Source organism: Canis lupus, unplaced genomic scaffold (genome assembly GCF_011100685.1).
Source record: "Canis lupus familiaris isolate Mischka breed German Shepherd unplaced genomic scaffold, alternate assembly UU_Cfam_GSD_1.0 chrUn_S607H769, whole genome shotgun sequence".
NCBI classification, from domain to species: Eukaryota; Metazoa; Chordata; class Mammalia; order Carnivora; family Canidae; genus Canis; species Canis lupus.
Window position 1 is genome coordinate 11,373 of NW_023331547.1, and position 26,272 is coordinate 37,644.

General features: G+C 37.9%; 1 protein-coding gene across 1 annotated transcript; it reads left to right on the forward strand.

Moving 5' to 3' along the window:
* Positions 1-1,707: 1,707 nt before the first annotated feature.
* LOC119879311 (aldo-keto reductase family 1 member D1-like) lies at positions 1,708-25,613 on the forward strand. The gene is given in 7 exon segments (XM_038589654.1): positions 1,708-1,941; positions 5,599-5,715; positions 12,643-12,720; positions 17,582-17,594; positions 17,597-17,703; positions 24,334-24,443; positions 25,350-25,613. Coding segments are annotated over 7 exon segments (852 nt in total). The 3' UTR covers positions 25,543-25,613.
* The last annotated feature ends 659 nt before the right edge of the window (positions 25,614-26,272 follow it).

A 26,272-nucleotide genomic window follows, 5' to 3' on the forward strand; every position in this document is an offset into this window, starting at 1 on the left:
ATCATGTTGTCAATAATAAAGCAAAGAGATATTTCTGACATTCCTGGAAAGTGTGTCTCTTTTCCCAGCTATTTGATATTTGCGACTATGAATCCTATTTCCTAATACCATCTGTGTAGCCATTTTTTCATTTTTCATATCCTCTTATCTTCTCAGTAGTGATGACTTTCAACTGAAGTAGGGAAAGAAAATACAATTTATGCTTCCAGTGCTTTTTATTTCCAGGCCAGGACTACAGTCACTAGAAATGCAAGAGATTTCTTTTCTCACTCATTCTCAATAAATCGACTTCTGTGGGCCAGAATTCACAGGTCTGTTGAGATTTGTCAAGAATTTGGTCAGAACACTGAAGATATAGAAGCAGCACAAGGAGTTCTCAGTACTTGTGAACAAGATTGGAATGATCACCATCTGAATATGAGGTCATTAAAAATCTATAAATAGGATTAACCCTCTCCTCCACACACAACCTAAAAGATGATTTGAATATTTTATTCAGCGAGACTAGATGCTTATCTTTGATGGAAATATCCATCACGGCTTCCATTTCTCCTTAAGAAAAAATGTAACTAAAATGAGACATACTCATGTATATTTAAAATGTCATCAGACCTAAAGAACAGCAATTTATGTGCAATCTGAAGAATGGATAACTTATGTTTCCAGTGTCAAGAGTTTGTCAGGTCTTTAGGTTCTGTCAATGTTCAGGGGGAGAATATTCTTATGCTTCATGCGGGTTAATAAAATGAACAAAGATTTGGATACTAAATTTGAAAAATCTAACACCACCCAACACTCTTCTTTCCCAGTTTTATTGAGGAAGAATTGACATACAATAAACTATACATATTTGAAGTATTCAATTTGATGCGTTTGACTCCTATGTACACCCATGAAGCCATCACTATAATCAAGATGGTAAACATATCCAGCACTGTAAAAGTTTCCTTGTGTTCTTTTTTTTTTTAAGATTTATTTATGATAGACACAGAGAGAGAGAGAAGGAGAGAGAGAGAGAGAGAGAGGCAGAGACACAGGAGGAGGGAGAAGCAGATTCCATGCCAGGAGCCCGATGCGGGACTCGATCCCGGGACTCCAGGATCACGCCCTGGGCCAAAGGCAGGTGCCAAACCACTGAGCCACCCAGGGATCCCCAGTTTCCTTGTGTTCTTTCATAATTCCTCCCTGCCACCCATGGAGGGATTCACCCCTTGTCTCCCACCCCAGATAATCACTGATTTGCGTCTGAACTATACATTAGTTTTCATTTTCTGGTATTTTACACAAATGGAATCATTATTTTTCGTCTGGCTTCTTTCACTTAGTATAATTGTCTTCATATTCACTCATGTTGCTATTATCAGTATTTCACTCCTTTTTATTACTGAATGATATTCCCTTCTGTGGATATATCTCAGTTTATCCCAAACTTTAATTTATAATGGAGACTTCTTCAATGAACTTGTGCCCTCTTATAACTTGGCTGTCGTGAAATCTCTTGTCCCTGGTAAACTGATCAAATTACATTTCTGAGGCCACAAAGCTAGGGCAGACTTCGGAAAGATAGAGTCCCCCACTGAGGGTGGGAAGGGAGTTCCCTGTGAGGTCAGTGTCCTTAGCCTCCAGACACCATCTTCCGATCACAACATGTAATTGGGAATTTGTCATTTTTGTTGTAAAAACAATGTCTGTGTGCTGAGTGTCCTGATGAAGAATCATGAAAAGAAAGATCCATTTCTCTTCTTCCCCACCATAACCCCCTTGCCATTTCAGACCCCTAAGGGGACCTGTGCAAAATCAGTGAAGATTGCCATTGACACAGGATACCGGCACATTGATGGGGCCTACATCTACCAAAATGAGCATGAAGTGGGGGAGGCCATCAGGGAGAAGATAGCAGAAGGAAAGGTGCAGAGGGAGGATATTTTCTACTGTGGAAAGGTAAGATCTTCCCTTCAATCTCCAATTCCTTATATTAATAGTGGATCTGGTGTCACTTTTCTCCAAAAAGAACTCCAAAAAAGGGTGAGTTCTCAACTCCCAAATTTCTCATTCTTGCCCAGAATTTAGGGACTGATTAATTAGCCCATTGAAGGTTAAGGCAAATCTCCTTCTTCATACATGAGTATTGATTTAAAACAATATGGGGGGCAGCCCAGGTGGCTCAGCGTTTAGCCCCACCTTCAGCCCAGGGCGTGATCCTGAAGACCTGGGATTGAGTCCCATGTCGGGCTCCCTACATAGAGCCCACTTCTCCCTCTGCCTGTGTCTCTGCCTGTGTGTGTGTGTGTGTCTCTCATGAATAAATAAAATAAGTAAAATCTTAAAAAAAAAAAAAGGTTAAGACAATATGGGAAGAACAAATCTACAGAGCAGAAAAATTGAGGAGCAGAGGCAAGACAGAAGTTGGTTCATATTACATAAGCATTTGCCAAAGCTTTCTTTAAAAGGGAAGACTTGGGATCCCTGGGTGGCGCAGCGGTTTGGCGCCTGCCTTTGGCCCAGGGCGTGATCCTGGAGACCCGGGATCGAATCCCACGTCGGGCTCCCGGTTCATGGAGCCTGCTTCTCCCTCTGCCTGTGTCTCTGCCTCTCTCTCTCTCTCTGTAACTATCATAAATAAATAAAAATGTAAAAAAATTAAAAAAAATAAAGGGCAGACTTCTTTTTCTTTTTCTATGCCTATTTGTCCATAGATTGCTATTTTTTTAAATTGAGCTCCAATTCACGTGCCATAAAGTTCACCAACTTAAACCAGTGGCTTTTTTGTGTATTCACAAGGTTATGTAACATCTTCAACTCCCTTATTCCAGAATGTTTTCATCACTCCAAAAGGAGCCCCATACCCACCAGTAGTCACTCCCCATTTTTCCTTCTCTCCCCACCCCCCAGTCACTGACAACCACTGATCTACTTTCTGTTTTATAGTTTTCCTATTTTGGACATTTCATATGAATTGAATCATACAATATGTGGCCTTTTGTGTCTAGCTTCTTTTACTTAGTATAACATTTTTTAGGTTTATTCATGTTATAGCATGTATGAGAATTTCATTTCTTTTCTATGGCCAAATAATGCTCTATTGCGATGGATATACGATGTTTATATCACTACATTTTGAGCATTTGAGATTTCCAATATTAGAAATCACTATCCACTGAAGTGCAATCGAGAAGGATAAAGCATTCATGATTTAAAATGCAAGCCAGTGGGAATATAGGATGTATATTTACAGGCAGCTTTGCAGAAATAAAGCTGTACAACTTTGGAGAACATGTAATACAATTCTCCTGAGTGTTCTAAAAGAGAACAAGATACTGCTTCTAACTTCATCCATTTCCCATACACCGCCCCCCTTCCTCCCAGCTCCCATTCCAGGCTCCTTGCCAAGCTCCCTAGGTGTTTATAGTTCCCCAAGTCCCCAGCCACTTATGGATTATGATTCCAAGGGGCCACATATCACCACTATCCCAAAATATCAGCCTGAAGCTTTTCTCCTTTATTATAGCTTTATAATTCTGATTCCTTAAGATTTTATTATTACACAGTCTCTCCTTAGAGTAAACACCAAATCTTAACCTGCTGCTCCCAAAAATATTTCTGGGGAAGAAAAATATAGAACTCAGATCCTGAGAACTTAGGCCAAAGCAGCCTGCCCAAAGTTAGGAAGTATTTTTGAACGACTTATGTCTTGTCCTAAAATTTTTTTAGACTTTTATATTTTTCCCCATAATATAAACTCTTTGTTTCATTTTGTTGTCAGTGTAAAAATTAGAGTTCTAAGTTACCACCAACGGAAACCTAAACCGAAAACCTTTTCTTCTCATCACTCTGGTAAAGAACAGTGAAGCTATTGCGATATCTATCATGTTGGAAATTTAAACCAAATTAGTCATCTAGGGATCCCTGGGTGGCACAGCCGGTTTTGGCGCCTGTGCCTTTGGCCCAGGGCTTGATCCTAGGAAGACCCGGGATCGAATCCCATGGTCGGGCTCCCGGTGCATGGAGCCTGCTTATTCCCTCTGCCTGTGTCTCTGCCTCTCTCTCTCTCTCTCTGTGTGTGTGTGACTATCATAAATAAATAAATAAATTTTTTTTAAAACAAATTAAGTCATCTAGTTCATAAAGTTGCTATGAGTTAACATTTACAAAGCACTTAAACATAGTACCTGGCACAGAGCTAGGACGATATGTGTTTGTTGAATAAAAATAAATTAAAATGTGTAAAACAATTTTCAGCTAGATGGGATGGCAGCAATAACTCACCAAGAGGGGCCTACAGTAATGATAAAAACATATTTTTCCACTACTCTTTTCACTGTGTTTTACTCTTCTTTATGCATTGAAGGCAAGAAAAAATTATGTCCAATGTACAGAAAAATCTAATTTATCAATTTTACTTTCCCTAACTTGTGACAAAAAGGGTACAGAAATTCAAGATTTTTTTCCCAAAAACACTTTGAACAAATTTGATGCTCCAAGGAGTTGTATTACTTTATCCAAGGCTCTGAGGATCCCTCAGTACCTGTGCTTAAAAGACTTTAAGGGTACACTTGCTTCAGTTTGACAATGTTAAACCTTAATCTTTCATTACCTAACACTTTAGAGATTGTCTAATTTCATTTTTTTCATTAAGCTAAATTTCTTATTTTTTCCAGCTTTATTGAGATATCATCAACATATGACATTTTGCAAGCTTAAGGTGTACACCATGTTGACTTGATACACTAATGTATTACAAAATGATTACAACACCATAGTATTAGCTAACATCTCTATCATATCAAAAAATTGCCATTTCCTTTTGGTGGTGAGGACATTTAAGATCTATTCCCTCAGCAACTTTTAATTATAATCACTATGCTCATATTAGATCCCCATAATTTATTCATCTTATAACTGGAATTTGGTACTGTTTGACGAATATCTCCCCATTTTCATCTGTGGATAGCTAATTATTGGAAGATGAAGCTGGGGTCTCCCACACCACCATTTTGGTGACATTATCAGTTTAGCCAGAGAGCCAGTAATTTCTTGGTAGGAATTGGCAGAGTTTCCCTGGGGTCTCAGTAGGACCAAATGAGAACAAAGCAGCAAAAAAAGGAAATCTAAACATTTGCAATAATTAAAGTTTTCCCAGCTTCTGCACCACCTGTCACAAGGTGAAGGATCCAGTGAAGTCACTCACCTAACCATATTTCTTGTCCCGCTAAAGCACACCTTTTATCAGACTGTCATGAAATGCAATGCTGAAGCCAGCTAGTCAGATAATGTTCCCACCTACACAATAAGGAAAAGTGAAAGTGCTGAGGGTCAATTCAGAAATTAGCAGGGAGCAGGGCAAGACTTTGTCACCCAAACTAGGTACTCTATACTTCAGATGGATCTTCCAGTCTCTGGTACTGTATTTGGATAAAGTATACTCTGGGTGTCAGGAGTTGTTTGAGCTCATCCTATACTCAGATGATACTGCAGCGTAAGCATATTTTGTAAAATGAAATGAATGAATAATGTATATGAGTGCTTTGTTAAGGGTTGTATTATTGTAAAAAAAAAAAAGTGCAGATGTTAGTTAACTATCACCTTTTATTCTTTCAGCTGTGGGCTACAAAGCATGACCCAGAGATGGTCCGCCCAACCCTGGAGAAGACACTTAGCGTCCTCCAGCTAGATTATGTGGATCTTTACATCATTGAAATACCCATGGCTTTCAAGGTGAGCTCAGATGCCTAAGTTAGGTCTCTGCTCTTAGGCAACCATGAGCCAGCAGCTGTGTGTGAAGCTATGAAGCTAGTTCATTATTTATCACCGTAGAGTGGTAAGGTGTTCTGTTATTATAAATCAGATAGTACTGACCAATTCCAATGCCTATAGAGATTATATATAACAGACTCAGACCTGGAACCCTAGTTTTTGATTCATAATCCAATGTACTTGCTATTATATCTTGTCTTTAACTATAGTTTAAACTCTCCCCACCCAAACCAACGTGTAGTCCCCCCAACTATACTCTACATTTTAGTTACCTGGCATTCAGACACATCCTTCTTCCTGTTTACAAAGTCATGAAAATGTCACTGCAGAACATAATGCAACATAATATATGCAACTGAAAACTTACTCATCCTCCATCCCCTCCAAAAAAGAAATAACCCAAAGAATAGTCAGGTTTCTTGGAGCTAGATCAAGGGCAGGGGATCTATGTAATATCTATTCCTCTAGTTCAAATTCACTACCTTTTTGAACTTTCTCAATCTATGGACTTGTTTATTTAACCAGCAACAAACAACACACCTATATGTATATATACACTGCTAAAGAGCAGTCACTGCTTTAAAATTTCATTGAGGGAAGGAGAAATTGAACAATGAAATTGGCTACTTGTTCACAAGGTAAATCAGATTCTGCTGCTAGTCATAAAGAACAAAGACTCTACCATTACAGTGGCCAGAATTCCTTTATGTGACCAACCCTGGCTGCCCCTATTCTTTTCTCTGGAAATACTTTCCTTGTTGGCTTTCCTCTGTAGTTACATCCAAGATGGGCTTTGGGAAAGATTTCCCTTTTGCATCCTACTTCATGAAGATAGAAGTTTGGAGACTTCACAATGGCCTTGGTAATCATAGGCTTTAATCTGGTCAGGTGAGATTAATGGACAAGGCAATATCCCTAAATGTAATAAGCTTTTCAGTAAATTACATTCAGTCAGGTCATGAATGAGTAATTAAAACTAAAAATCTAATAGGGTCACATTTCTTATACTCTAATCCGTGGCCTAGGTTTCTGTCTCTTAGATAAAGAAGCTTCTTGTTTCATTCATCTGCCTCATGTTTAGCTATGACCTCCATCTGATTGGAAATACTATTAAAAACGGGGGCACCTGGTAGCTCAGTCCGTTAAGCATCTGCCTTTGGATCAGGTCCTGATCCCAGTGTCCTGGTATCAAGCCCCACATTAGGCTCTCTGACTCAGCAAGGAGTCTGCTCCTCCTCTCCCTCTGCCTACAGCACCCCCTGCTTGTTCTCTTTCTCTCTTTGTCAAATACATAAATAAAATCTTAAGAAAGAAAGAAAGAAGAAGAAGATAAGAAGAAAGAAAGAAAGAAAGACAAAGAAAGAAAAAGAAAGTGAAAGAAAAGAAGAAAGAAAGAAAAGAAGAAAGAAAAAGAAAGAAAGAATGAAAGAAAGAAAAGAAAGGAAGGAAAGAAAGAAGAAAAGGAAAAAAGAAAGAAGAGAAAGAAGAAGAAAAAGAAAAGAAAGAAAAGAAAAGAAAGAAAAAAATACTATAAAACAGGCAGGCACAGTTAATGTGTTCCTTATACCCAGTCTGCAATTCATTGGATGCCCCTTTGTCTAGTAGGGCATCTGTGGCCTGAGATCTTATCTTTAAAGACAACCAGCATTCTCATAAAGTCCAATACTACTTCCCTCTAGGATTCTTACCTTCCTTTCTTGGCTGTCACTAATTTATCTATCTCCAGAAGGCTCAGATATGAACTTCTGTCATTTTGGATGACATCCAGAAGTACGAAGTACCCATTTTAATAAAATGTCATGGGCAGCCCTGGTGGTGCAGTGGTTAAGCACCACCTGCAGCCCAGGGTGTGATCCTGGAGACCCGGGATCGAGTCCCACGTTGGTCTCCTGCATGGAGCCTGCTTCTCCTTCTGCCTGTGTCTCTGCCTCTCTCTCTCTCTGTCTCTTGTGAATAAATAAATCAAATCTTTTAAAAAATAAATAAAATAAAATAAAATAAAATAAAATGTCATCTTACCTCTTGTTTTACAAGCCCAGTAGCAACAAACCTCTTTCAACACATGCCTGAAGACTACAAAATGGCCAGAAAATTCTAATACCTAGTGGTTTTCTACTATGTTCCCTAAAGCTCCACCATTAGTAGGCCTATTTGTCTGACACTCAAGACAACAATTTAACAGATCCTATGCTCTTGCAGAGCAAGGATTGCCAATTCTCAGCTGGAGGGGGGATACTTCTCACTGTCCACTATCCCATGTTGACCTAACCAACTTCTCATTACTTGCCATACCCCAAAATCTTTGAATTAGTCAGAACTTGTTTTTATAAATGGCAGAAATCCAACTCAAGTTGATGTTAGCTAAAAAGGGAGCCAGGAATTCCAAGGGATATCTAATTCAGGCACAGCTGGATCCAGAAATTCAAACTATGTATCTGGCCCTCTATCTCTGGTTTGGTTGGCTTCGTCCTCAAAAATCCTTTTCTGTTTGATGGCAAAATGGCCATTTACATGCATGCCAAGCCTACATTGTCAACACAACATGACAATTCAGAGAAAGAGAGAACACACATTAAACCTCACAGAGAAATATTGACTAGCCTTCCTTAGGTCATGTACCTGTTACTGACTAACCTTTGCAAAAGGCCAAATTGGGGACTGACTGACATCTTGACCAAGAATAAGAGCTGGGTCAACCCACCCAAAAAACATGGAAAGGGCTCCTTCAGAGGAGACAGCACAAGTATGATAGAAAACAAAATAACAGATTTCTACTGTAATTAATTAGAGGCCACTTAGCATAGTGATAAAGATCATGGGTTCCAGAAAGCAGGCTGCCTAGTTTGAATCCCAGCTCTGTCACATACAAGCCAGATGACTTGGTCAGGTTATTATCTGATCTTTTCCATATAGTCTTAACATAGTAGATGGACAAAGTCTGCATGGGCTTTGGAGTCACACAGATGAGGGACTTATTTCAGCTTTACTACTTACTAGCAATAATCACTTTGATCTTTTTTTTGTTGTTGTTCTTTCTGAACTTCAATTCATATCAGTAAAATGGAGACAATAGCAACTAACTTGACAAATGTTGCGAGGAGTCATTAAGATTATATATGTGAAATTACAGGCACAATATCTGACATTTATAGATAATATTCTGAAATGTTTAGGTAGAAGGGAACCTTAGTATAAGATATCCCAATAACCTAATTTCACAGAAGAGAAAGTTTGAGGCCCCAAACAAGGAACTCACTCAGGTTAAAGTCCATTAGAACAGGACCACAAGGTGGGCTCCCTGATGCCAACCCCATAACACTGCCCCTCTGTTTTGTCCTCATGAACCTAGCAATCCCAATACCCTGTGGACTACAGTGATTTTTTAATTTCAGGTTCTTGGGTGTTATAACCTCAGCCCTCATCCTCACACAACTAACTTCACTCATATTCAAGAGTAGATTTCTACACTTAACTCTTAAAGATTTGGAAAAAACCTATGTCTAAAAGTGAGAAAATGAAATTTACTTTCTGTGCTGACCGATGATGTGTAAAATCTTTTCGGGAAGGTAAACAGAAAATTTCCACTCCTATTCTTAGATGGGGCCAAGGCTCAAGGATACAGAGAGAAGGTAAAATTTTTAACAGTGAAAATGACACAGTATAAAGACATTGCTTCCCAAATGAACCTGTAATTCCTATAATTGAGAAATCAATCTTCAAAGCCAAAATATCGCATGCTTTTTAAAATATTTTATTTATTTATTCATGAGAGACACACAGAAAGAGGAGAGACAGAGACACAGGCAGAGGGAGAAGCAGGCTCCATGCAGGGAGCCCGACATGGGACTCAACCTGGGGTCTTCAGGATCACAACCTGGCCTGAAGGTGGCACTCAACTGCTGAGCCACCCAGGCTGCCCTCTCCTGATTTTTTTTTAACAAGGAAACCTTTCTTGCTAAACATTTTAGCACTTTATTATTTTTTGAATGTCAATTTAACAAGCAGACACAATTTCAGAACAACAAAATACCAAAAAATCACAAGACATTTTTAAGGATTTTTTAAGAGATTTTTATTTAGAGAAGAACAGCACAAGCGTTGGGGGGCAGAGGGAGAAGGAAAGAAAATTTCAAGCTGACCCATGCTGAGCACAGAGACAGATGCAGGCCTCCATTCCAGACTCCTATGATCATGACCTGAGCTGAAAATTAGCATGACGCTTGACTGATTCCACCACCCAGGCACCCCACAATAAAACATTTTTGAAAGATGAAGTTACTGCTGAGCAGGAATGAGAGTCAATATCATGGGTTTTTAGAGGGTTGGATTATTCCAGCAATGGCCTACACTAAAGAGAAAGAACAGAGGATAAAGACAATGGTTTTATCAGGATGAATGGACTAGTAAAGTAGACACAGCAGAAGCCTAAGGGAGGCATCATGGAAATATTTAACATGGGTGCAGGCTTGATAAGGACTTAATTAAAATATGTAGAGGTAAAAAATTATTTAGCAGAGTTCAGAATTGAGGCATAAAGCCATTTCTGAACAGAGGTAAAACTAGGATATGCAAAAGGCAAGAAATATGGAGGAAAGACTGGAGTGAAAATGTGGGTCATAAGTGTTGAGAGGTTTAAAAAGCTTAGAAATCAGAGATAGAAAGGGCAATTAACATGAGTGATTATGGGACATCAAGGGGAGAGGAGCCCTTTCTCCCCGCTCTCACTCATTGAGACAGGCAGAATTGAGAAGAAATTATTTTCACTAAAGAGGACAATGAAGAAATGTTATCACCAGGGAAGTTTCATTCAGGTGAAATGGCAGAAAGGGAAAATTTTTTAAATATTAAGAATATAATTGACTTTGTCCAATGCTTGATTTTCAACAAAAAAAATTATCACGGTCTACAGACTTCCATGCTATCATCCACATCTAAAAGACACTTTGTCCCCATGTTATTTGATCTGTTTCAATACAGATGACTACTACCTTTTTCTTTAAACATTTTCAGCTTATGGTTCTATTGTATCACCCTCTCCAGATGCTTTGACAGCATCTTCCCTGCCAACGTCCAAACGCCATTATGCCAAGTACTCTATCCTCAATATTGTCTTACTGAGCCACACTTTGTCTACAAGTGATCCCATGGATTGAATACCACTTTATGTGCTGATCCCTCCCAAATTTGTCTGCAACCAAGACTTCTCTCTGAGCCTCTCTCAGACTTTCTCTGTTCAATTACCTCCTCAAATACCCACTGAATGTGGAAATTGCCATTTCAACTCAAAATATCCAAAATAAAACTCTTGATTGCTAGCCTAAAACTCAGGGAATGATCACCACTAGCCAACCAAGCAGCCTAGAAATCATATCTTTTATTTCTCTCTATCCTATTTCCAAGCCCATAAGAGATGTTTTCCATTTTTAGATATAGCGAAAGAGGAAAAATATGAAAGCCAACAGTCAGTCTTAGTTGGAAAAGGATCACCAAAAACCTAGGTTTGATACTGAGATAATTTGTTGAAGTAGAAAACAGATGCTAAACTCCTGGAGGTCCCAGAAAGGGAAAGAAAGAGCCACTGGGCAGATTATTCAGAACCAAGAAGTAATGTGCTAAGTTTTCCGTATGTTTAGGGAGTGTTCCATTCATTAGCTACACTTTTCTTAGCTGAAAAAACTTCTTTTCACCCTTAAGGATGATCCTTGTTTTCTTATTAGAGTGAAAAATTTGCTATTCTCAGGATGCGTGGGTGGCTCACTGGTTGAGTTTCTGCCTTTGGCTCAGGGCATGATCCCCAGTCTGGGGATCCGAGTCCAGTATCAGGCTCCCTCCAAGGAGCTGCTTCTCCCTCTGCCTATGTCTCTGCCTCTCTCTGTGTGTCTCTCATGAATAAATACAATCTTTAAAAAAAATTGCTGTTCTCAACTTTGGGCTTAGGGTTAGATCAAAACGCTGAGCCTAAATATCCTAATTCTCAACTTCTACTCTTTATTTATGAAATAATTTTGTTATTAAGTGTTAGAGTGGCTGGTAATGAGGGTGGCAAAGAATTGCACAAAGAGTGGAGCAATAAAGAGGAGAGTTTATTCACTCTCCAAGGGAGGAGAGAGGAACCAGACATCTAGAGAAAGTGTTGGCCCCAAGTTTATGTCAAGCTGGGCCTTTTAAGGAGTTTTTGAAGGATGTGAGAGGATTGTAGCTGTACCCATGCGGGAATTGGTGTGTAGAGAGGGGATCAACTCTTAGCCAGGTAGAGCAAGAAATGGCAGGTATATTGGCTCTGTCCAGGGGTTGTCTGAGATGTGGATCATGGTCAGGCTAGAGAAGAATATATTTTGTGGTTGAAGTTTATTTCTCAAGAATGTAGGGCACCATGCCCTAGAAAAACAGAGTTAGGGCGAAATGCAGACACCTGTTAGTTTTGTCTGTGTCATTGGGGTGAGGTGGGAGGGGGTAGTTGAACAGATTCCTTTCATTATGAGAGAACTTCATGGTTTAAGAACAATAATAAGGGGGCAGCCCAGGTGGCTCAGTGGTTTAGCACCACCTTCAGCCCAGGGTGTGATCCTGGAGACCTGGGAAAGAGTCCCACATTTGGCTCCCTGCATGGAGCCTGCTTCTCCCTCTGCCTGTGTTTCTGCCTCTCTCTCTCTCATGAATAAATAAATAAAATCTTTAAAAAAAAAAAGAACAATAATAATCTGTCAATAAATAAAGGAAAATGAATGCCGAGTGAGATGAGACTAACTATGCCATATTTATTATACATAATTAAAAAATTGAATTGCTTTCCCAGGCCCAGGTATATGGTTATAATGACAACTCAAATGCCATAATTTTAATTCCCAGATATGAATGAAATAAGTTATACTCATTCTTTTTTATAAGCCTGGAGATGAAATCTACCCTAAGATGAGAATTGGCAATGGTTATATCACAAGGTCAAATCTGTGTGCCACTTGGGAGGTAAGTTCAAATGGGCCTCTTTCTTGAAGACTACATTTTTAAACTGATTGATTATTTCTGTTCAATTTATAGAGAGATCAGACCTTTACTCCTAATGTATAGTAATAATTGGAACAAGGTATTTCTAATCATAAGCAAAGATGTGTAAAATCCCCATTTTCTGTACACTGAAAAATCTTGATTTGTTTTGATGGAAAAGAAGAATGCCAAAGAAGAGAGAAGTGTAGAAGGAAAAAGAAAGTAAAGGAAATAAGTTCTAATGTAAGCATAAATAAAACTATATCAATGAGATAAAGTCACAAATTTTTGAAATTTCTCAAATTGAATTTATGAAAATCAATAATATGATGTTTAAAAGAAACAAACGTAAAGTGATACATGAAAAACTGAAAATAATTCTGGTTCCAGTTCTGAACAAACTGATGGCTCCTTCCCCAAAATCATAAGAGTAGGAAAACTGGGGAAAGTAATTAAGGAAACCTATATGGATTCATGTTGGGGGTGAGGGGTGCAGATCTTTCAACTGGTTTGTTTATGAGGTAATATGGCAGCTTTTACCTAGAGTAGAAGGCAGCCCAACAAGCTGCAAGAGGATAACCTAGGAAAGGACCTTAGAGTTCTTTTTGCTCTTCCTTCTCTCCTGCTGTAGCCTTGGAACAAGTATTATCTGCTCCATACATATAGAAACTTAAGACTCATGTTCAGATGTCTTCAGGAATCAAGTAAGAATAGCACTGAAATCCCGCACTTGTGAGAGGCTGAGAAAAACATAAGTTACTATCTGACCTCTGGCCACCATTTCCCTCCTTCTCCCATTCAAAACTCCAAAGGCTGGGAAATCACACTCTAACAAGTACCTCTTTCTTTCTTCTTTCTTTCTTTCTTTCTTTCTTTCTTTCTTTCTTTCTTTCTTCTTTCTTTCTTTCGATTTTATTTATTTATTTGAGAGAGACAGAGAGAGCAAGAGGAGCACACCAGCACAAACAGGGGGGAGAGGGAGAAGCAGGCTCCCTGGGAGCCCAACATGGGGCTTGATCCCAGGACCCTGGGATCATGACCTGAGCCAAAGGCAGAAGTTCAACTGACTGTGCCACCCAGACGCCCCTAACATGTACCTCTTTCTAATGGACTTCCCCTCCAACCCTCATAGGTAATAGATGATTATCTGAATTGCAGAGTTATTTTGAGGGGTGAGAAGCATTGATTGGGTTTTCTGATGCCTGGGGACCTCCACGCAAGAGACCATACACTCATTCCTGACCTCATTGTAGACGACTAGGTTTGGAGTCACGTGTTCCCTTCCAAAGGACTGCCTGATAGCATAGCCAGTATCCTCAGGAAAAAAAATGTGTTTAAAACTCCCAATTACAAGGCATTTATTTTAAAAAGAAACCACACATCTCAATTAGAGATCCAAACATAACAGAACAGATGACCAAGAACTTTAAGCTTTTTTAGCCAATTAATATAACAAAGGAGATAAGAAAAGATGCTAGCAATATGAAACAAGAACAAGAATATACTTTTAAAAAAAAAGTGAAATAATACTTAGTAAAGGTGTAAAAACAATGCAATAAATGGGATTAAAAATAGAAATGGATATAAACAAAGAAAAAATTATCAGATTGAAAGATCAGAATGAGGAAACTATCCTCCCCCCAAACGTGAAGAAGGAAAGGACAAGAGGGATCCCTGGGTGGCACAGCGGTTTGGCGCCTGCCTTTGGCCCAGGGTGTGTCCTGAAGACCCGGGATCGAATCCCACATCGGGCTCCCGGTGCATGGAGCCTGCTTCTCCCTCTGCCTGTGTCTCTGCCCCTCTCTCTCTCTCTCTCTGTGACTATTATAAATAAATAAAAATTAAAAAAATAAAATAAAATCTTTAAAAAAAAAAGAAAGGACAAGAAAATGTTTTAAGTATGAAAGAAAGGCTAAGAATTGTAAAGGATAAAATTAGAATTTCTAGCATCCATACAATAGGAGTCTCAGGAAAAAAAGAAAGAAAAAAAGAAAAGGAGGTAATATTTGAAGAAAAAAAAAGATAAGGTGTGGATCACCAAAGAGAAAAGAGAAGAAAAACCTAGGTACGTTACAGTGAAATTTCAGAATATCAAATATACAGAGAAATGATAAAACTTCCCAAGTATAGCAAACAAGCCAATAAAGAAAAAAAATGGAAGAAACAATAATAAATCAAGAAGACAGGAAAAGAAGAGGAAAATGAATAGATGGGAAAAATAGAAAGCAAAGAGCAAGATGAGAGATTAAAACTCACTTATAAAAAAAATAATAAAATAAACTCACTTATATTAATAATCACAATATATGTAAATGTCTAAACAACTCAGTTAAAAGGCAGGAGTTTATCAGAATAGATAGAAAGCAAAACCCCACTGTATATATTATTTATAAGAAACCCGTTTTATTTTTTATAATAAATTTATGTTTTATTGGTGTTCAATTACCAACATACAGAATACACCCAGTGCTCTCCTGTCAAGTGCCCCCCTCAGTGCCCATCACCCTTCACACCCCACCCCCCGCCCTCCTCCCCTTCCACCACCCCTAGTTCATTTCCCAGAGTTAGGAGTCTTTATGTTCTGTCTCCCTTTCTGATATTTCCCACACATTTCTTCTCCCCTTCCCTTATATTCCCTTTCACTATTATTTATATTCCCCAAATGAATGAGAACATATAATGTTTGTCCTTCTCTGATTGACTTACTTCACTCAGTATAATACCCTCCAGTTCCTCCACGTTGAAGCAAATGGTGGGTATTTGTCGAAGAAACCGTTTTAAAATAAAAAGACACAAATAGGTTAGAAGTAAAAGAATTAAGAAAAAAAAGTAAAAGGATAGGAAAAAGATATACTAGGCTTTTATTTCCTTCAAAAGAAAGTTGGAGTAGCTTTTTAATGTTAGCAAAGGTTTCAGAACAAAAAGTATTATCAACGATAAAGAAGTGTGTTTATCCTAATAACAGAACTTAGTGACAGCACCTCATAACAGAACTCCAAAATACATGAATCTTAAATGAAGAGAACTGAAGAGGAGAATAATCTACAATTATAGTCAAAAGATTTTCAAAACCTCTATCTCAATAATTGAGATAATAAGTAGACATAAAATCTATAGAAGAGATTTAAACATTATCAACCGGGGATCCCTGGGTGGTTCAGTGGTTTAGACGCCTGCCTTTGGGCCCAGGGCAGTGATCCTGGAGTCCCAGAATCGAGTCCCTCATCGGGCTCTCCCTGCATGGAGCCTGCTTCTCCCTCTGCCTGTGTCTCTGCCTCTCTCTATCATGAATAAATAAATAAATAAATCTTTTTTAAAAATTAAAAATAAACATTATCAACCAGCTTAACCTAATTGACATTTATTGAATATTTCACCAAAATATAGCAAAATGCTATTTTTCAAGTACACATAGAACATTTAACAAATAGTCCACTGAGACATGAAACAAATCTCAACACATTAAATTATATTCTTTAGCAAAGTAGGCTGTCTGATAAAATTAGAATTAAATTTGAAGTCATGAGCAACAATATATTCTGAAAAACCATCAGATATTTGGAAACTGAAAACATACATGTAAATAACCCATAGGACGAGAAATAAGATCTGTATTTATACATAATGTATATGTGAGCAACACATAATTGGAAATTAAAATCTTTTTAAATGATATTGTTTTAGAGATAAATCCAACAAAATCAGTGCAAGAGTTAAACAATAAAAACTAAAATATATTACTAAGAGCAATTTATTTTTTAAGTAATCTACTATGCCCAATGTGGGCTTGAACTCACAACCTCAAGATGAAGAGTTACATGCTCTACCAATTCAGCCAGCCATGCACCACTACTGAGAGCAATTTTTAAAACTCTAAGGTGAGAGATACATCATGTTCTTTGATAGAAAGACCGAATATATTAAGATGTTAATTTTCCACAAACTGATAGATTCAATGCAATCCCAGTCAAAATACCAAAAGAAATTGAAAAGCTGATTCTAAAATTTATAGGGGGGATGCCTGGGTGGCTTAGCAGTTGAGCTTCTGCCTTTGGCTGAGGTTGTGATCTGGGTTGAGACCCAGGATCAAGTCCCACATCGGGCTCCCTGCATGGATCCTGCTTCTCCCTCTGCCTCTCTGCTCTCTCTCTCTCTCCTCTCTCTCTGTCTCTCATGAATAAATAAATAAATCTTTAAAAAAATTTATATAAGGAAGTGCAAATAGCATAATGATAAAAGAGTCAATTTACCAAGAAAATATACCAATTTTAAAACCATGGGTACCATATAAAATATCTTCAAATATATAAAGCAAAAGTCAATAAACTATAAGAAGACACTGATAAATTTTTCTAATATAGTGGGAAATTTCTAACATATTCCTTTAAATTATTGAGAAGCCAGGAAAAGCTAGACCCAGCTTTGTATATAATGTGTGTGTGTGTGTGTGGTGTGTGTGTGTATGAGACACAGAGCAAGAGGAGAGAGAAATTTGTATCTAATAAAAGGAGAATATACCTTTTCACACACACCAGACATTTTATAAAAATGGATCAGATACCATGCTATAAAGCAAACCTCAACAGATTTCAAGAAATAAGATCATTTTTAATGCACTGGTATATATGGTGAAATGCAAGGGGAAGATATGCTGTACAATGTTTCCCAAACTAATTCAAATACAGAATTCCTGTCCTATCTCTCCCACTTTTTTTAAATCTTCACAGAATGTCTGTTAACATACCCAGGGACTTTCCTTCTTAAAGAATTCATTGTCACCCCCGTAAACATTCTCATTTGTTTTGAGGCTTTTGTCTTAACCCTTTGGCCTTTACTCAATCAGGCTTTGGAAGCTTGCAAGATGCTGGCTTGGTGAAATCCCTTGGAGTTTCCAATTTTAACCGCAGGCAGCTGGAGCTCATCTTGAACAAACCAGGACTCAAACATAAGCCAGTCAGCAACCAGGTACAGTTTGACAGGAGGTGGGAGGGGAGAGGGGAATGTGAGGAGTAGAGGGAGATTCCAATATTTACTTAACAGGAGAATGCTGGAGTAGGAGTTGAAATCTTGTGGTCATTAACACATATCTCATCATAGGACCATGAGAGCAAGTCTTTTGACTTCTCTCAATTTATGTCTCTTAAAAAAAGATTTGCAAGTTCAAATCCAGGCAAAAATAATCCAAAGAATTTTTTGAAGAAAAATCATGAGGAGGAACTAGATCTGCCAGACATTAAGATATACAGAGTTTAAATTAATAGAAAATAAGAAATATCTTAGAAACAGGCCCAAAGTATGATAAAACTTAATATAGAGACAATAACACAAACGAGTGCAAAGAGGTGAATTTTTCAGTAGATAGTGTGGAGGAAATGGTTAGTTATGTAGAAGCCAATACAGATCTTTGCCTCATGTCCTACTCCTAGTATCTCTTTGATCAGAAGTTAAAGGAGAAAGAGGAAATCATTTGTGAGTGCTACAAAACAATTTTAGTTTTCTAGAGCTATAGATAGAAAATGAAGCCATGGGAAAATTATAAAAGAAATGGACATATTTATATATAGTATAAAACATTAAACTCCAAAAATATTAGAACCAGGGGCGCCTGGGTGGCTCAGTTAGATAAGCATCTGCCTTTGGCTCAGATCATGATCCCAGGATCCTGAGATAGAGCCCAGATCGGGTAGGGGGTGGGGGACTGGGCTCTGCTCAGCAGGGGGTCTGCTTCTACCTCCCCCCTGCTCTTCCTTGCTCCCTCTCAAATAAATAAATAAATAAATAAATAAAAAATAAATAAATAAATAAATAAATAAATAAATTCAAAACAAAGAGCAAGTAAAATGGAAAATTATATTTTTGATATAATAGAAAAGGGGATCATATCCTTATGAAATAAGAGCCTAATAAAAATTAATGAAAAAAAATCAAAGATAAAACACTAAAGCTCAACAGAAAAGTGAGTAAAAGAACTATGAACAGAAATTCAAGACAAATTGCAAGACTAGTAACATATGAAAAATGTTCAACTGCACTGATAATTACAGAAATTTAAAGTATTATTTTATATTGCGTCAAAACAGCAAGGCTTTTGCTTTGTTTTTTTAACATAACGTTCCATATAAGCAAGTGATAAATTGCTAGCAAGTGCAAATTTTTTCATTTTACTGGGAAGCAATTTGGCAATAAGTGTCAAGAGCCTTAAAAAATGTTCACAGTCTTATATTCCTAAGAATTTTATCCCTGTGGGAATGCCTGGGTAGCTCAGCAGTTGAGCCTCTGCATTTGGCTCAGGACATGATCCCTGTGGGGATCCCTGTGGGGGGTCTGCTTCTCTGTCTTCCCTGTGTCTCTGCCTCTCTCTGTGTGTCTCTCATGAATAAAGTAAATAAATAAATAATAAATAATAAATCTTTAAAAAAAGAAAAGAATTATCATTTTGAAAAAAATCTGAAAGCTTTCAAGTGTGTTTTGTCACCAGCACTGTTTATAAGGCCAAGAGGGAAAAAAAAGGAAACAACACAATATGAAAAAATTAGGAGGATATTTAAATAAATTATAAATCTCATATAATATAAAATCTTAATAAAAGAGGTTTTTGAATCATTTTTGAGCAAAAGAGCAGTGGCCATAATATTAAAGGGAAAAACCAGGATACAAAATGTAATAGAGTATTGATGTGAATACATTAGTTAAAAACATGCATAGGACTGTTGGGGATTTACCCCAAAGATTCTGATGCAAGGAAACACCAGGACACCTGCACCCCGATGTTTCTAGCAGCAATGTCCACAATAGCCAAACTGTGGAAGGAGCCTCGGTGTCCATTGAAAGATGAATGGATAAAGAAGATGTGGTTTATGTATACAATGGAATATTCCTCAGCCATTAGAAATGACAAATACCCACCATTTGCTTCAACGTGGATGGACCTGGAGGGTATTATGCTGAGTGAAGTAAGTCAATCAGAGAAGGACAAACATTATATGGTCTCATTCATTTGGGGAATATAAATAACAGTGAAAGGGAATATAAGGGAAGGGAGAAGAAAAAGACTCCTAAGAAAACGAACTAGGGGTGGTGGAAGGGGAGGGGAGGAGGGCGGGGGTGGGGGTGAATGGGTGACGGGCACTGAGGGGGGCACTTGACAGGATGAGCACTGGGTGTTATTCTGTATGTTGGTAAATTGAACACCAATAAAAAATTAATTTATTAAAAAAAAAAAAACATGCATAGGGGACAGCCCCAGTGGCACTGCGGTTTAGCGCTGCCTGCAGCTCGGGGTGTGATCCTGGAGACCCAGGATCGAGTCCCACGTCGGGCTTCCTGCATGGAGCCTGCTTCTCCCTCTAACTGTGTTCTGTCTCTCTCTCTCTCTCTCTGAATAAATAAATAAATCTTTAAAAAAATAAAATAAATAAAGATAAAATAAAAATAAAACATGCATAGGAAAAATATTGGAAAGAAATATATCAAAATACTAACTGTGGTTAACTCTGCCTGTGAATTTTACAGGTGAATTCTGTTTTCTTCTTTATGCTTTTCTGTATTTTCCAAATTTTCTATAAGGAGCATATGTTATTTTTATAATCACAACAAAATATTGTTAAATGGGGATAATGATACTCTCTTCACTCTACTTCATAAAACACTAAGAGGCTACATTTTAAAATGCCCTTAGGGTAAAGATTCATGTATTGGAGTTATGGTTGACTTGTTTGCTTGATTCATCATATTTAGTAACTCAAAACAGTCTTCTTTGAGTTCATAACAGAAAGAATGAATTATTACCTATCATGACAATAGCCCACAGCTAAAACAGAAGTGTTGCTATATTTAGAAAGATCACTTCCTAATTAACACCTAAGCCAACACTATACCATATGCTCTGAGGAGCAGAGACTTGACTCCTAATTGATCTAAATCTCTCCCTTTATTCCTATCCTCTCACCAGCTCATCTCCCTCCTGCACCCCCAAGGACAATATTTTGTTATAAAAGGCCAAAATGACACACTTTTTCTTACAAATGTACAAAGAAAGATGATGCTTTTTGACCTCAGAAGGAAAAATGGAGTAAGAATTTGACAGTGTGTCTTCTCATGCCAAGGAAGAAATACCCTGATATGTTGGCACAAGAATCATGAACAGCTTCACAAATGTACCCTGCAAAGGAAACAAGACATGTGGGAAGATCATATCCCAGGCTTCGTTTGCTTCATGATATGGAAAGCAGAGTATATCAACACTCGAGATGGTACAGATCAAAGTGCAGGTCTACTGGCCACCTGCCATTACCCTATGCCTGGGGTATGACCACCTACACTCCAGAAACACACGTTTAGTTCAAACAGCTTTCAGCCCAGGAACATGATGACATATTGTGGGCATTATACAGGGTGGTCACAACTTATATATAAGGGATACATACCTGAAGACCTTGTGTAATTCATAATTCACATACTTAAAAACTAATTTTCCCATTAGAATAAATCAAAAGCATAATTTGCAAAATGTTTATATTTCTTCAAAGACTTTATGAACAAAGGCACAAAGAATATTATCTCACTCTGTACTCATTCTCAGAGCCTGAGCATTCCTTAGTACTACCTCTGATGCCTGTCTACACAAAGGTGTCTCCAGGCTCCATCCCTCACTTAATCTCTCTGAAAGCCTTCCTACTGGGTCATTTGTCATGCAGTGTTTTCCCAGCCTAATTCAAAGGAGACTGTGGCTCTACCTCAGGCCATTTAATCTCACATACCTAACTCTAGTAACAAATGAAGGGACAGAGGTGGGGAGAAAGGCAAGATCTCCAAATTCTTCAGTTTTTCCTAACCCTATTCACTATGCCTAAATCACAGGTGTCCTGACTTCGAAATCTATATATATATTTTTTGAGTAACTTAAATGAAAATTCAACACACTTCTAAGAAAGACACAGAATGAGGTTACTGTCTTCCTTCGCAGGGTCCTAAGAGAGAAGGGTAGGAGGAACAGGTCATAACCATCATTCATTATCAGCAGTTCCAATTTACAGAAAGTAAGCTATAAAGGGGAAAATAGTAATGCAAATTAATAGTCCACTTTCTGGCACCACCATCTTTAAGAAAGTCAAGTCAAAAAAAAAAAATCAAGTCAAAGAACTCACCTGTCGTAAGAGTCAGCTTAACTTCACCTTGTGAGATTCTTGATATCTGAAGTTCTGCACTATCAAATAGTGTTGTAAAAGCCCCAGACATGTCAAGACACTGAAAAGTGACCTCAATTTTACAGAATAAACAAGAAAAAGTAAAGACTGAATCTCCACTAGCCCATCCACAAAGGGCTATAACCAGTCCCTAAGAAAGACGGAAGCAAGTGTGCTTAGATATGCTTCACCTTGGAAATGAGCTAGTTCAGGGCAATGATGACATCAAGTGACAACAGAAACTATCACTACCCTCTACCTGAAACTGAGCATCCAGTGCCAGCATACCAAACAAGGATCATCCACTGGCCTGAAATGACCCCACCAAGCTGCAGCCCTGATGAAGCTCCTTCCTAAGATGCTGGCTTGCTCCTCTCTGTATTGTTACTGTTTTCATTCAACAGTCACTGAGCACCTGCCTTATGCCAGGCACTTTGCTATGCTTTAGGCATGCATAAGAAACCAACGACAGATACAGCCCTTCCTCTTAGGCACTAGCCGCCTAGTGGGGAGCAGATATGAATCAATCACAAAAGTTATTGGTAATTAGAAACTTAGATAAATACTCTGAAAAGAAGGAATATGGTTCTCTGTGAGTTCGTATGCACTTGGATCTTATTAACTTATCTACTCCCACCCCCAGAATTTCCCTCACTGGGTGTCTCTTTAGTGATATGCCCTAGGATTTTTACCTAACAACTCTCTATGCAAAGATTTATATTATATTGTTATGCTGTTATTTGAGTTTTTATGTTAACTCAAAAGTTCTCATTGAGCAGATGTTTCTTTTTTTTACATTTTTATTTATTTATGATAGTCACAGAGAGAGAGAGAGAGGCAGAGAGCCCGACGTGGGATTCGATCCCGGATCTCCAGGATCACACCCTGGGCCAAAGGCAGGAGCCAAACCACTGCGCCACCCAGGGATCCCATGAGCAGATGTTTCTAGTATCTTGCCCAATGCAACTCTCTCTAATCTCCCAGATTTCAGTTCACAGATTGTTCAGTCGTAGATTCAATATGCACATATCTATTTGTTCTATTTCTAATTGTGATAGCCTTATTATGCACACATGTTGCCATAAGCCATATGAAGTCCTTTTTCAAAGAGTAGATTATAAAACGTTCAATGCGTTTATGAACACACACATACACATATACATAGGGTTGTATACCTACATACTTCTACATATTTAATAAGGCCAGAGACATGCAACAGCACACCAGTCTGATTAGAAAGGAGTCCTTAAATTTTGTATTTGGAATGAGCAGGCGGGCATTAAATTAAGGAATTCATACTTAGTTTCTAAGCAGTGGAGTGATGTGATAAAACACATGTCTTGTAGAGACTGGTCTACCAATAATAGACAAGATTGAAAATGAAAAAGTAGAGTGATGTCGGAAGTCAGAGAGATAAAGGAAGAAAACACTAAAGAGTGTGATTCCTGCCTTTTTTTAGTCTGTGTTACTTTCTAGAATTATTTAAGAAATGTTCCAAGGGGTGGAAAGCCCACAAGTGTTTCTTAGGATAAAGGAACAAGATTATGTCAGGAAAAAAAAAAAAGTGTATCAAATTAGAGAACAGAAAGAAGAAAGAAGACCCACTACAAAGAGGCCCAGTTTACCTTTGCCACTTCATCAGTAGCATCTCCTTGTGCCTTCTAGAAATAAAACTCACCAAATACTATTCCAGACAATCAAGATAAGTATATACTTCAAGTATTTTAATTCAGCGTTGGTTGATTTTAATCCAAAAAGGAAAGAAAAGCATAGGTCAAATATTACCATAGCGGTTAAGAAGACATGTTGAGAAGAACTTCATGACACAAGCACTTTTTAATGCAGGAATCTTGCCAGTAAGATACTGAAGATGAATGCAGGCCTGCACTGGATAGTGTAAAGAACTCTTGGCCAAGATGACAAAATTCATCTTTAAATTTCATTTTATACATGCTCTACCCCTTGTGAAAATATTCTTAGATGCCTGATAGCTACAGAGAGAGGGCTTTTGCAACATGTCACTTCTACTTACTAGGCTGTAATCTGAACCTTGAGACTGCTTTTTGTTACAGAAAATTGTATTTGAAAAAAAAAATGCATTTGCTAGAATGGTGACTAGATAGTTAGGTCGGTTCCTTCAAAATTTTAAACTATGCTAACTTGACAAAACTGAATTTGCTCCCCACTGATTTTAGGATTATTCTACAGATGGTGACCTCACTAACCATGTTTTAATTAATCTCTCCAATAAACAATGCCAACTTCCTTGTTAGGAATAATATTTAGCATTTGCCTCATTATCCATAATACTTTTAAATGGGTTTTATTGAAGAAATTTTTAAAAACTGTGTAAAACTGCATTCCTCCAAGGCTTTAATTTTGTGCTCTGCTCTCTAATGCAACCATGTAGGTTGAGTGCCATCCGTATTTCACCCAGCCAAAACTCTTGAAATTTTGTCAACAACGTGATATTGTCATTATTGCATACAGCCCTTTGGGGACTTCTAGGAATCCAACCTGGTAAGCAATGCTGTATATCTCTTCAGCAGTGTTTCCTTTGGTGTAGAGTATGAAACTGATGTGAATTACTTGGTTGGCAAGATTATATGGCTCTGTGATTTTAAGAAAGTAACAAAGTCTTTGAGTCATTCTCTATATACACAAATTGGAGCTAATAAAACCTTCCTCACAAAGGTGGTATAAGAATTTGGGATCCCTGGGTGGCGCAGCGGTTTGGCGCCTGCCTTTGGCCCAGGGCACGATCCTGAAGACCCAGGATCGAATCCCACGTCAGGCTCCCGGTGCATGGAGCCTGCTTCTCCCTCTGCCTGTGTCTCTGCCTCTCTCTCTGTGTGACTATCATAAATAAATAAAAATTTATTAAAAAAAATAAAAGAATTTATTACTGTATGTATGAAATTACCTAACAATGCCTGAAACATGGGATATACCCCCACAAATGTTTAGGTATTATCTGACAGTCTCCATGACCATATCCTGAAATTTTAGAATTTTTTGATTTCTGTATTCCAATATAGCACTTCTGCTGTGATGTGTTCCATAGGCTTAAGTAGAAATTTTTCTACGTGAAGATGACTCTAATAGTTGTGCCTCTATTTCTTCCACTTTGGTCTTCCTGCCTTCCCCATATGCCTACTTCCAACCCAGTTCTCTCTGTAAGACCCTTCAAAGAAATACCATTTACCCTCCAAAAGAGGCAGCTCTATAAATTTGTCTCTCTTGATCTTTTCATGTTAAAAGCAACTCTTCACTGAGTGCTCTGCTCTCTGAGAAATTGGTTACAGGTGACCTGAAGTGGTAGGTGGCCAGGGGGATAGGGAGTCAGAGGAGGGAGGTGATTGACTAACCATCTGTTCTCATTACTTGAGCTAAATATGATGCAGGTTTTGATTTTTTTTTTTAAAGGGTGAATATATCTTCCCCACCTTTGCTAAAGGATGAACTTCTTAATGCACTGGGGAAAAAGTACAAGAAGACAGCAGCTCAAATCGTTTTGCGTTTCAACATCCAGAGAGGAGTAGTTGTTATTCCTAAAAGCTTTAACCCTGAAAGGATCAAGGAAAACTTTCAAGTACGAGATCTGCTTCTGGAAATGTAGAAAGTAGAGTTGTTTTGTTTTGTTTGTTTATTTTTTGGCGAATTTTCTGTTCAGATTAATAAGAAACTTGTAATGCCTTCATATTTTATTGTACACCTGCTCTCCAACCCACATTCTTTATATCTGAATTTAACTTTAGGTGAATTTGAGACAGTTCCCAGCACTTTGGGGATTGCTTTACTGCTTGTACTTTACCTAGCTCCCTTATTTTCTTCCGTTTCCTTAACCTATTAACTCTTGGCACTGCCTACTCACTTCACCAGCATGGCAGAAATAGAAGGTATAAAATTTGAAGTTCATAATAGGAAACTTTCCATATTCTTTTTTTATTTGCTGGGGACAAATTTGGACATTATTGAAGAGGATCATTTGACTTCATGAATGCTAATTGCCTTTATCTCCTCTATAAATAATTTGGAATCAGCCTCATAACTTACAGGTGAGAAGAGGCCGCTAGACAAAGGCATGATTAGTTTACTACTACTCAAGACTAAACTGCTAGGTAAATACAGCCATAGAAAAATATCATGCAAAATTAATTAGTGACTCATCAGTTAATAATCTCAAAAGGTAAGTTGTTTTTGTTTCAATAAGTAGTTTATAAATTTAATAATCTCAGTAGTTTAATAAGTTTTTACTAAATAAAATAAGTAGTTTAATAAGTTTAATAATCTCAAAAAGTTGATAAAACTAAGACCAGATTTATCCCCTCAGTTAGGAAAATAATCAG